This window comes from Aristolochia californica, unplaced genomic scaffold, assembly GCF_029961685.1.
Source record: "Aristolochia californica isolate CCGP_79_NKW_82.1479 unplaced genomic scaffold, dmAriCali1.0.hap1 SCAF_15, whole genome shotgun sequence".
Lineage (NCBI taxonomy): Eukaryota > Viridiplantae > Streptophyta > Magnoliopsida > Piperales > Aristolochiaceae > Aristolochia > Aristolochia californica.
This window is the reverse complement of record NW_027181826.1, coordinates 13,672,369-13,684,723: the sequence shown is the minus strand read 5'-3', so window position 1 is coordinate 13,684,723 and position 12,355 is coordinate 13,672,369. Positions and strand designations below refer to the sequence as shown.

Genomic DNA, 12,355 nt, shown 5'->3' with positions numbered 1-12,355 from the left:
CAAAAGCGAAGGGCCTCCGACCTCAAATCTTCGATTACGGAAAATGCTCAGAAGAGGTAGCCGTTGTTTTAGACAAGCAGAATGGCCAATGGCCGAAAAAATAAAAAAAAATTTCTTCGTTACCGGCCGAAGTCCTTGCTGAAGAGGCATACGCTGTTTTAGACGAGCTAAAAGGCCATGCCTTGAAAACTTTCAATATTTCCCCGCAGGGAGATCCAAAGCCGCACAGCAGGGACCAAGATTTGGGGCTTTCAACAAGTGTTTCTACCAAGACGTTGTCGGTGGTGGGCAATACTTGTGCGACCCCAAATCCGACTACAGAGGCCTCAAAAATCTCCAAGAAGGACCCTGGAAATCCGAAATCGGAGGGAAATTTTCTGGCACCAGTTTAGACCAGGATGTGTTTCTGAGAGCCCTCTGTCTCAGAAACTATCCAAGCAGTGAAGTTCCAATAGGCTGCCCTTCACCACCGGAGAAGCAGGAGACTCTGTCGGCCAAAATTTTCTGTCAAACTTCGTCTCAGCTGCACAACGGCAAATGACCTGCCATAAAATTTGGGAGAGAGGTTCTCGGTTCTGGGGGGCTGAGAAACAGAGCTTAATAGGTTTCCAACAGCCCTCTATCATGGAAACCCTCCAAGCAGCGAAGCCCCAACAGGTTGCGAGTCGCCACTGGAGAAGCAGGAGACTTCGTCGGCAAAATTTCCACACCGAACAGTGTCGTGAGGAAGAAAGACGACTGTCACCCGTCTTAGTCAGTGCCATGAGTGAAGGATCCACTGTCGACCCGCAACAACGTAGAGTCTCGACCTGACCTCTCCGGCCACGGTGACACAGTCCTCTGCTCAGCCACAATAGTGTCAAGGCTTTCTCTACCTCTTCCAACCACGGTGATGCAGTCCTATGCTTAGCCGCATTAGTGTCACGACTTCACGACTCTCTGCCTCTTCCATCAACCGAGTCATCCTAGAGAGAGTCTCACTGTGTATATCACATCGGCACACCCCATAACCCACATACAGAGGTTCCAATGAATATATTTCTCTGTGTCTATAGGATTCCCCTATTTTTTTGGCAAAAGAATCGTCCTCCCGAGAGACTTTGTTCACACACACATCTCTGTTTAGGCAACAGAGTCGAAGACCTCCTCGACTTTGGATCTCTTGTCGTGATTTGCTATCAGACTTCACCACTCAACAATTCTCCCACGGAGAGACTGGTACACCAACTGCATCACCCTCTTCCTCAAACATGATATCCTCCACCTCTACAACTCATTGCTCCTGTCTTCATGCTAGAAGACCAACTGAAGTTACGCACAACTTCAGTTTCTCTAGGGTAACACCCTTTGTCAACATATCAGTAGGGTTCTTCCCTTGTGGTAATTCTATCAACTCCCACGTCTAATTCCATAACAAGGAATCCATCTCATTCTTCATGGCTAGCTCCCACTAGCTAGAATTTTCGTCTTGCAAGGTTTCTTTGTAACTCTGCGGTTCTCCACCATTTGTCAATAGAATATAAGTCAATAGAATATAATTCAAAGTAGGTGAGAAATGTTGTGGAGGATGAATAGTCCTTACTGACCTATGAATTGCAGCTGCATGAGTGGACGACTTTGGATATGACTGCGGAATAATAGGAGTGGGTGCACTGGACCCACTCTCCCCATCACTCGCATCTCTACACTACACTGTGGCCTCTGGTAGGTCATCCAGTCTGACAAAGTGGGACTCCTAAGGAACTGCTTCAGCAACGGTACTGGACTTGTCCTTGTACACAATCTTCTCATCGAAGATCACATTCCTGCTTCTTATAATCTTCCGACTCTTATCCTCCCAAAAACGATAGCCAAATGCCTCATCTCCATAGCCAATGAAATATCATTTCTTTGACTTAGCCTCAAGCTTACTACGAGCATCAGAATCAACAAGAACATAAGAATGATAAACCAAAAATTTTAAGGTGAGAAAGTTTGACCTCTTTCCCACTCCAGGCCTCCTCATGCAATCCACAATCCAACGGAGCTGATGACCCTCTATTTATCAAGTACACTGCATTACTGACTGCATCTGCCTAGAAACTAGGTGGTAATCCAGCGTGCAGCCTCATGCTTCTAGCACGCTCATTTATGGTTATATTCATACGTTCAACAACTTCATTTTGCTGTGGTGTCCCAGGAATGGTCTTCTCCATTCTGATACCCCGAGCTGCACAATATTCCTTGAACCCGCCATCAATGTACTCACCACCATTATCAAACCTCAAACATTTCAGTTTCAGGCCTGTCTCTGTCTCAACCATGGACTTCCAAATTTTGAACACATTAAATACATCATATTTATGCTTCAAAAAATAAACCCATACCTTCCTACTGTGATCATCAATGAACATGACATAATAACAAGAACCTCCAAGGGATGCTACTGGGGAAGGTCCCCACACATCTGTGTGCACAAGGTCCAATTTTTCCTTCTTTAGTGTTCTACCACCTTTAAAAAAAATGACCTTCTTCTGTTCCCCCCATAATGCAACTCTCACACATACTGAGATCAACTCATTTCAGTTATGTTAGTTTGCCTTTGGACAACAGTTCTTTCATGCCCTTCTCACTCATAAGGCCAAGCTTGCACTGCCACAAATCTACCGTGATTTCTGTAACGGTAGTAGCAAATAGTGTTCTTCAAACCAGTAGTTGAATAGAGAGTACCATTTTTCTTACCCCTAGCCAGTACCAATGTTCCTTTGGTGACCTTCCAGGTGCTATCTGAGAACACCACTGAATGGCTACAATCATCAAGTTGTCCAACCGAAATAAGGTTCTTCTTCAACTCAAAAATGTGCCTAACCTTTTGCAAGGTCCATTTGTTCTTGTTAGGGAATGCAATGTCAATGTCTCCCATCCCCACCACGTTCAAAGCCTCTCCATCAGCCAGATACACCTTCCCAAAATCACCTGCAACATAGTTTTGCATTATCTCCCGAAGGTAAGATGTATGGAAGGAAGCCCTTGAATCCAGTATCCAGTCATCAACTGGACAATGAACTACAAGCAATAGTGCATCATGTACTTCTTCAGTTACTACATTAGCACTATCATTCTCCGTCTTCTTAGGGTTTCTACAGTTCCTTTTAATGTGGCCAGCTTTTTCACAATTCTAGCAAGTTGCCTGCTTACCAGGCATTGACTTGCTCTTGCCCTTGTTGTTTTATTTTGATCTACCTCTATTTGAGTTCTTGTCATGTGATCTCCCCCGATAATCAACATTCAATGCTGAACTCGAACATGAGGTCTCACCTGAATCCCTCTTGCGCACCTCCTTAGCCAAAATTAAATCACGTACATCATCATATTTCAATATTGATTTACCAGTAGAATTACTAACAGCCATTCTCATTGCTTCCCAATTATTTTTCAATGAAGCCAATAGTATCAGTGGACATATATCTCTTCATCAAATTCAATTTCAACAGATGATAATTGATTTGTGATAGTGTTAAAATCATTCAGATGTTGTTCAATAGGCGTACCATCTGCCATCTTCAAATTGAATAATTTTTTCATCAAATAAACCTTATTATTCGCTGAAGGCTTTTCATACATACCTGCAAAGCTTCCATGAGATCCGCAGTCATCTACAGCTTGCTAACATTGTGTGCAACATATCTCGACAAAGTTAGCAGAATAATTCCCAGAACCTGTCGATCCAATAGATTTCAATCAGCCTTCTCCAATTTTTCCGGTTTCTTCCCCAACAATGGAAGATGGAGTTTCTGCCCATAGAGGTAGTCCTCTATCTACATCCTCCAATATCCAAAGTCTGTGCCATCGAACTTCTCGATCCCCAATACCTTCACTTCATCTCCAGCCATCATTTTCCCTCAGACCCAAACCTTAGATCTGATACCAGTTGTTATGAAAAAACGACGATGATAAAGTGAAATGTAAACATGCACGATACAAAATTGTACGTGGTTTGCCAAATTGCCTACGTTCACGGAGTTGCAGAGGATTTTATTTTTCTTTAGAGGAACCACAATCCAATAGGGACTGTTTCTCATAGCAGAAACACAACTACTTGCCGTTACAACAAGCCCTATATCTCACGGCTGTGGCACAACTTCACGCGATGGTGCGGAGCAGTAGTGTCATCTTCACTGCTTGGTTAAGTCCCGACCTTCTCTTCCGGCAACAATGCAGAGTCCCGACCTGACGTCTCCGGCCACGATGACGTAGTCCTCTGCTCAGCCACATCAGCATCACGGAGCTTCTCTTCCGGCAACTGCGTAGAGTCCCGACCTAACCTCTCCGACCATGGCGATGCAGTCCTCTGCTCTACCGCAGCAGCATCATGGCTTTCTCTGCCTCTTCCAGCCACGACAACGCAATCCTCTGCTCAGCCACAGGAGCGTCACGGCTTCATGACTCTTTACCTCCTCCGGCTACCCACTCATCCTGGCGAGAGTCACACAGTGTATATCACATCGGCACACCCCGTAACGCACATACAGAGGTCCCAACGAATATATTTCTCTATCTATGTAGGCTTCCACTATTTTTTGGGAAAAGATTCATCCTGTCGAGAGACTCTATTCTCACAAACGTCTCTGTTTAGGCACTAGAGTCGAAGACCTCCTCGGTTTCAGGTCTCTTGTTGAGATTTGCTATCATACGAAACCTCCCGATGGTGGACCAGACTCCACCACTCAACAGTTTAAATATGGATATGCATGCATGAAAAATGTTGAAGATGGAAATGACCTAATGATCCAAAATTTTAAAGGAGTAGAAAAAAATTAAATTCACAAGTTAATGTGCAGTGAGATATTTACCCCAGCCAAACAACCCACTTTTTGACCATTTACAAAAAGCTGACCTAACAATCATAGATCATCATAAAGGTTTTGATGGATTAAAGATGAGTAACAGCTATAATTTTTGTTAGAAATGACTTATGGTTTGGGAGTCAACACTCAGTTAAAAATCCATCTCCGCTCCTTTTTCGATGATTACAAAATCTAATATACAAAAAAATGAAACAGTTTACAATCCCTAAAAATTACATATACTTTTTGGAATTATCTCTCTCTGCATTTTTAAATTTCCACTTTGAATGTTCAATTTTTTTTCAAATCCAAACATGAGTTTTCACTCTCCCTTTTTTCTCGTAAACAAAAAGATAAGGTAAATAGATCACAACAAAATAAAAATTTGAGAGTCTGTATGCAAAAAAAAAAAAAAACTATAATAAATGTTAGTAAAGAAATTTTTTTCACGCACTAAAAATGAACACCAAAGTTTTGTTATCCATGTTTGGGAGATTCCACTAGTTCAACCCCTAATAGCTTGGAATTTTATAAGAAAGAGATTTCTAATTGATCCTAACATGTTTTAAATATGGATATGCAATCCTGAAACATGTTGAAGATGCAAATGACCTAATGATCCAAAATTTTCAAGTAGTAGAAAAAATTAAATTCTCAAGTTAATGAGCGGTGGGATATTTACCCGAGCCAAACAACCCACTTTTTGCTCATTTAAAAAAAGCTAACCTAACAATCATTGATAATTGTAAAGGTTTTGATTGATTAATGCTGCGTAATGGCAATAATTTTTGTTAGAAATGACTGATGGTTTGGGAGTTGATACTCAATTAAAAATCCCTCGCCCCCCATTTTCCGATGTTTCCAAAACATAATATTTTAAAAAATAAAAGAGTTTAAAATCCCTAAAAATTACAGATACTATTTGGAATTATCTCTCTATGCATTTGTGCATTTCCTTTTTGGATGTTTAACTTTTTTTCAAATCCAAACTAGTTTTCACAATCCCTTTTTTCTCGTAAATAAAAAGATAAGGCAAATAGATCATAACAAAATAAAAATATTATAGTTTATGTATGCAAAAAATTGAAAAGTATAATAAATGTAATTAAAGAAAAAGTTTTCTCGCACTAAAAATGAACACCAAAATTTTGTTAACATGTTTGGGAAATTCCAGCAGTACAACCTCAAATAGCTTGGGATTTTATAAGAAAGGGATTTCTAATTGATCCTTACATGTTTTAAATATGGATATGCATGCTTGAAAAATGTTGAAGATGCAAATGACCTAATGATTCTAAAATTTCAAGGAATTGAAAAAATTAAATTCTCAAGTTAACGTGGGGTGGGGCATTTACCCGAGCCAAACAACCCACTTTTTGCTCATTTACAAAAGGCAGACCTAACAATCACAGATAATCGTAAAGGTTTATATCAATTAATGATGCATAATGGCTATAATTTTTGTTAAAAATGAGTTAGGGTTTGGGAGTCAACACTCAGTTAAAAATCCCTCGCCCCCCTTTTCCATTGATTACAAAACCTAATATACAAAAAGCTAAAAAGAGTTTACAATCCCTAAAAATTACAGATACTTTTTGGAATTATCTCTCTCTATATTTGTGCATTTCCATTTTGGTTGTTCAATTTTTTTTTATAATCCAAACTTGACTTTTCACTCTCCCTTTCTTATCGTAAACAGAAAGATAAGGCAAATAGATTATATCAAAATGAAAAATTTAGAGGTTATGCATGCAACGAATTGAAAAATATAGTAAATGTAAGTAAAGAAATTTTTTCACGCACTAAAAATTAACACAAGTTTTTTTATCCAAGTTTGGGAGATTCCACTTGCACAACCCCTTATTGCTAGGAATTTTATAAGAAAGAGATTTCTAATTGATCCTAACAAGTTTTAAATATGGATATGCATGTCTGAAATATGTTGAAGATGCCAATGACCTAATGATCCAAAAATTTCAAGGAGTAGAAAAAAATAAATTCTCAAGTTAACCTGTGGTGGGATATTTACCCGACCCAAACAACCCACTTTTTGCGCATTTACAAAAAGTTGACCTAACAATGTTAAGATTTTGATCGATTAATGATGCATAACAGCTATAATTTTTGTTATAAATTGCTTATGGCTTGGGAGTCAACACTCAATTAAAAATCCATCGCGCGCCATTTTTCGATGATATCAAAACCTAATATATAAAAACCTAAAAGATTTTAAAATCCCAAAACATTATAGATACTTTTTGGAATTATCTCTCTGCATTTGTGTATTTTCATTTTGGATGTTCAATTTTTTTTTCAAATCAAAGCTTGAATTTTCACTCTCCCTTTTTTCTTGTCAACAAAAAGATAAGGCAAATAGATCACAACACAATGAAAATTTTAGAGGTTATGTATGAAAAAAATTGAAAACTATAATACATGTTAGCAAAGAAATTTTTTTCACGCACTAAAAATGAACACCAAAGTTTTGTTATCCATGTTTGGGAGATTCCTCTAGCACAACCCCTAATTTCTTGGAATTTTATAAGAAAGATATTTCTAATTGATCCTAACATGTTCTAAATATGGATATGCAAGCCTGAAACATGTTGAAGATGTAAAGGCCCTAATGATCCAAAATTTTCAAGGACTAGAAAAAATTAAATTCTCAAGTTAACGTGTAGTGGGGTATTTACCCGAGCCAAACAACTCACTTTTTGCCCATTTACCAAAAGTTGACCTCACAATCATAGATCATTGTAAACGTTTTATCAATTAATGATGTATAACGGCTATAAGTTTTGTTAAAAATGAGTTATGGTTAAGGAGTCAACACTCGGTTAAAAATCCCTCGCTCCCCTCTTTTCCGACGATTGCAAAACCTAATATATAAAAAACTAAAAGAGTTTACAATCCCTAAAAATTACAAATATTTTTTGGAATTATCTCTCACTGCATTTTTTTATTTCCTTTTTGGATGTTCAATTGTTTTTTTCAAATCCAAACTTGAGTTTTCACTCTCCCTTTTCTCTCATAAACAAAAAAATAAGGCAAATAGATCATAACAAAATGAAAATTTTAGAGTTGACGTATGCAAAAAATTTAAAATTATAATACATGTTAGTAAAGAAATTTTTTTCATGCACTAAAAATGATGACCAATGTTTTGTTGTCCACATTTGGGAGATTCCACTATGACAACCCCTAATAGTTTGGAATTTTATATGATAGAGATTTCTAATTGATCTTAACATGTTTTAAATATGGATATGCAAGCCTGAAACATGTAAAAGATGCAAAAGCCCTAATTATCAAAAAATTTCATGGAGTAGAAAAAAATAAATTCTCTAGTTAACTAGCGGTGGGATATTTACCCAAGCCAAACAACCCACTTTTATCCCATTTAAAAAAAGCTGACCTAACAATCATAGATCAATGTTAAGGTTTTGATCGATTAATGATGCATAACGGGTATAATTTTTGTTAGAAATGACTTATGGTTTGGTAGTCAACACGCAGTTAAAAATCCCTCGCCCCCCATTTTTCAATGATTGCAAAAGAGTTTACAATCCTTAAAAATTACAGATACTTTTTGAAATTATCTCTCTCTACATTTGTGAATTTCCTTTTTGGATGTTCAATTTTTTTTCAAATCCAAACTTTAGTTTTCACTCTCCCTTTTTTCTCGTAAACAAAAAGATAAGGCACATAGATCACAAATAAATTTAAATTTTAGAATTTATGTATGCAAAAAAATTGGAAAGTATAATAAATGTAAGTAAAGAAAAAAAATTTGTTGGAAGAACGGGCCCAAGCCCACACGACCAAGGAAGGCTCACATATCCAAGTGTATTAGAATATGGACCCAAGCCCATAAGACCAAGGAAGACCCATGCATCCAAGAGATATAGAAGATGGGCTCAAGGCCCACATATCAAGGAGAAGGCCCTTAGGCCCACATACAAGATGGCAAGATGATAAATAAAGAGTCATCTCATAGAGATGGCATTGTTATAATTAAGTTAAATTTTAATGGTTAAAACCCTCAACCCTAAACCCTAAGTTTAGGGGTATGATTGTAATACAGTAGTTTCATAAATCTATAAATCGAGCATCAGGGGGAGGGGGGAGGAATCAAGTCCATAACATCTTCTCCAACATTTTTCTCCCAATGGTGTCTCTCTCATTTTTTTCCATGACCTTAATCCATGGACTCCTGAAAATCAACATTTTTCATGCACTAAAAATCAACAACAAAATTATGTTATCTATGCTTGGGAAATTCCACTAGTACAACCCCTAATAGCTTGGAATTTTATAAGAAATAGATTTCTAATTGATCCTAATATGAAGCATGTTGAAAATGCAAATAACCTAATATAAAAAAATTTCTAGGAGTAGAAAAAATTAAATTTTCAAGTTAAAGTGAGGTGGGGTCTTTACCCGAGCCAAACAACCCACTTTTTGGCCATTTACAAAAAGCTGACCACACAATCATAGATCATCGTAAAGGTTTTGATCGATCAATGATGCGTAACGATTATATTTTTTGTTAAAAATGAGTTATGGTTTGCGAGTCCCCCCTTTTTCGATGATTGTAAAACCTAATATACAAAAAACTAAAAGAGTTTACAATCCCTAAAAATTACAGATACTTTTTGGAAGTATCTCTCTCTGCATTTGTGCATTTCCATTTTGGATATTCAATGTTTTTCAAATCCAAACTTGAGTTTTCACTCTCCCTTTTTTTCTCGTAAACAAAAAGATAAGGCAAATAGATCACAAAAAAATGAAAATTTTAGAGGTTATGTATGCAAAAAATTGAAAAATATAATAAAAGTAAGTAAAGAAAATTTTTTCATGCACTAAAAATGAACATCAACGTTTTGTTATCCATGTTTGGGGGATTCCATTTGTACAACCCCTTATAGCTTGGAATTTTGTAAGAAAGAGATTTCTAAATGATCCTAACAAGTTTTAAATATGGATATGCATGCATGAAACATGTTGAAGATGCAAATGACCTAATGATCATAAAATTTCAAGGAGTAGAAAAAAATAAATTCTCAATTTAACTTGCGGTGAGGGATTTACCCGAGCCAAGCAACCTACTTTTTGCCCATTTACAAAAAGCTGACCTCAAAATCATAGCTCATCGTAAAGGTTTTGATCGATTAATGATGCGTCAAGGCTATAAGTTTTGTTAAAAATGAGTTATGGTTTGGGAGTCAACACTCAGTTAAAAATCCCTCGCCACCCCTTTTTCAGATGATTGCAAAACCTAACAGATAAAAAACAAAAAGAGTTTACAATCCCTAAAAATTACATATACTTTTTGAAATTATATCTCTCTGCATTTGTGCATTTCCATTTTGGATGTTTAATTTTTTTTCAAATCCAAACTTCTGTTTTCACTCTCCCTTTTTTCTCGTAAACAAAAAGATATGGCAAATAAATCACAAGAAAAAGAAAATTTTAGAGTTTATAGATGCAAAAAATTGAAAACTATAATACATGTTGGTAAAGAAATTTTTTTCACGCACTAAAAAAGAACGCCAAAGTTTTGTTATCCACGTTTGGGAGATTCCATTAGTACAACCCCTAATTGGTTGAAATTTTATAAGAAAGATATTTCTAATTGATCCTAACATGTTTTAAATATGGATAAGCAAGCCTGAAACATGTTGAAGATGCAAATGCCCTAATGATCCAAAAATTTCAAGGACTAGAAAAAATTAAATTCTAAGTTAACGTGCGGTGGGGTATTTACCTGAGCCAAACAACCCACTTTTTGCCCATTTACAAAAATCTGACCTCAAAAAGGTTTTGATCGATTAATGATGCGTAACGGCTAAATTTTTTGTTAAAAATGAGTTATGGTTTGGGAGTCAACACTCAGTTAAAAATCCCACACCCTCCCTTTTCGGATGATTGCAATACCTAATATACAAAAACTAAAAGATTTTACAATCCCTAAAAATTACAGATACTTTTTGGAATTATTTCTTTCTGCATTTGTGCATTTCCATTTTGGATGTTCAATTTTTTTTCAAACCCAAACTTGAGTTTTCACACTCCCCTTTTTGTCGGAAACAAAAGGATAAGGCAAATAGATAACAACAAAATAAAATTTTAGAGTTGTTTTATGCAAAAAATTGAAAACTATATTAAAAGTAAGTAAAGAAATTTTTTTATCGCACTAAAAATGAACTCCAAAGTTTTAATATCCATGTTTGGGAGATTCCACTAGTACAACCACTAATTTCTTGGAATTTTATAAGAAAGAGATTTCTAATTGATCCTAACTGTTTTAATTATGGATATGCATGCTTGGAATATGTTAAAAATGGAAATGACCAAATGATCCAAAGTTTTCAAGCAATACAAAAAATTAAATTCTCAAGTTAACGTGCGGTGGGATATTTACCCAAGCCAAACAACCTAATTTTTGCCCATTTACAAAAAGCTGACCTAACAATCATAGTTAATCGTAAAGATTTTGATCGATTAATGATGCGTAATGGCTACATTTTTTGTTAGAAATAACTTATGGTTTGGGGGTCAATACTTAGTTAAATATTGCACAACACCCCCCCCCCCCCCGGTTTTCGATGATTGCAAAACCTAATATAAAAAAAAAAACTAAAAGAGTTTACAATCTCTTCAAATTACATATACTTTTTGGAGTTATCTCTCTTTCCATTTGTGCATTTCCATTTTGGATGTTCACTTTTTCTTTCAAATCCAAAGTTGAATTTTCACTCCCTTTTTTCCCGTTAAAAAAAAGATAATGCTAATAGATCACAACGAAAATGTAAATTTTATCATTAATGTATGCAAAAAATTGAAAACAATAATACATGTTAGTAAAGAAATTTTTTTCATGCACTAACAAAGTTTTGTTATCCACGTTAGGGAGATTCCACCAGTACAACCCCTAATAGCTTGGAATTTTATAAGAAAGAGATTTCTAATTGATCCTAAAATATTTTAAATATGGATATGCAAGCCCGAAACATGTTGAAGATGCAACTGCCCTAATGATCCAAAAATTTCAAAGAGCAGAAAAAATTAAATTCTCAAGTTAAAGTGCGGTGGGATATTTACCCGAGCCTAACATACCTCTTTTTGCCCATTTACAAAAAGTTGACCTAACAATCATAGATCATCATAAAGGTTTTGATCATGTAATGATGCGTAATGACTATAATTTTTGTTAAAAATGAGTTATGGTTTGGGAGTCACACTCATTTAAAAATCCTCACCCCCCCCCCCCCCCCCCCCCCCCCCCCCTCTTTTCAGCTGATTGCAAAACCTATTATACAAAAAAACTGAAAGAGCTTTGAATCCCTAAAAATTACACATTCTTTTTGGAATTATCTCTCTAGGCATTTGTGCATTTCCATTTTGAATGTTCAATTTTTTTTGAAAGCCAAACTTGAGTTTGCACTCTCCCTTTTTTCTTAAAAACAAAAAGATAAGGCAAATATATCACAACAAAATGAAAATTTTAGAGTTTATGTATGCAAAAA

General features: G+C 36.1%; 1 protein-coding gene across 1 annotated transcript; it reads right to left on the bottom strand.

The window, feature by feature from the left end:
• Nucleotides 1-422: 422 nt before the first annotated feature.
• On the bottom strand, nt 423-3,391 carry LOC137951181 (uncharacterized). The gene is made up of 10 exons (XM_068797768.1): nt 3,223-3,391; nt 2,647-3,144; nt 2,367-2,545; nt 2,157-2,306; nt 1,980-2,075; nt 1,745-1,834; nt 1,489-1,687; nt 1,307-1,386; nt 876-1,183; nt 423-840 (listed from the first exon to the last, which is right to left on the bottom strand). Exons 1-10 carry the CDS (start codon nt 3,389-3,391, stop codon nt 423-425), a joined length of 2,187 nt encoding a protein of 728 aa, XP_068653869.1.
• Nucleotides 3,392-12,355: the final 8,964 nt, after the last annotated feature.

Coding starts and splice junctions, on each gene's coding strand:
- LOC137951181 (XM_068797768.1), bottom strand. CDS start 3,391: ATGGCTGTTAGTAATTCTACTGGTAAATCAATATTGAAATATGATGAT. Junction 1,387..1,488: donor AAATGGTGGAGAACCGCAGA/GTTACAAAGAAA, acceptor GGGAGTTGATAG/AATTACCACAAGGGAAGAAC. Junction 841..875: donor CATCACCGTGGTTGGAAGAG/GTAGAGAAAGCC, acceptor GTGGCTGAGCAG/AGGACTGTGTCACCGTGGCC.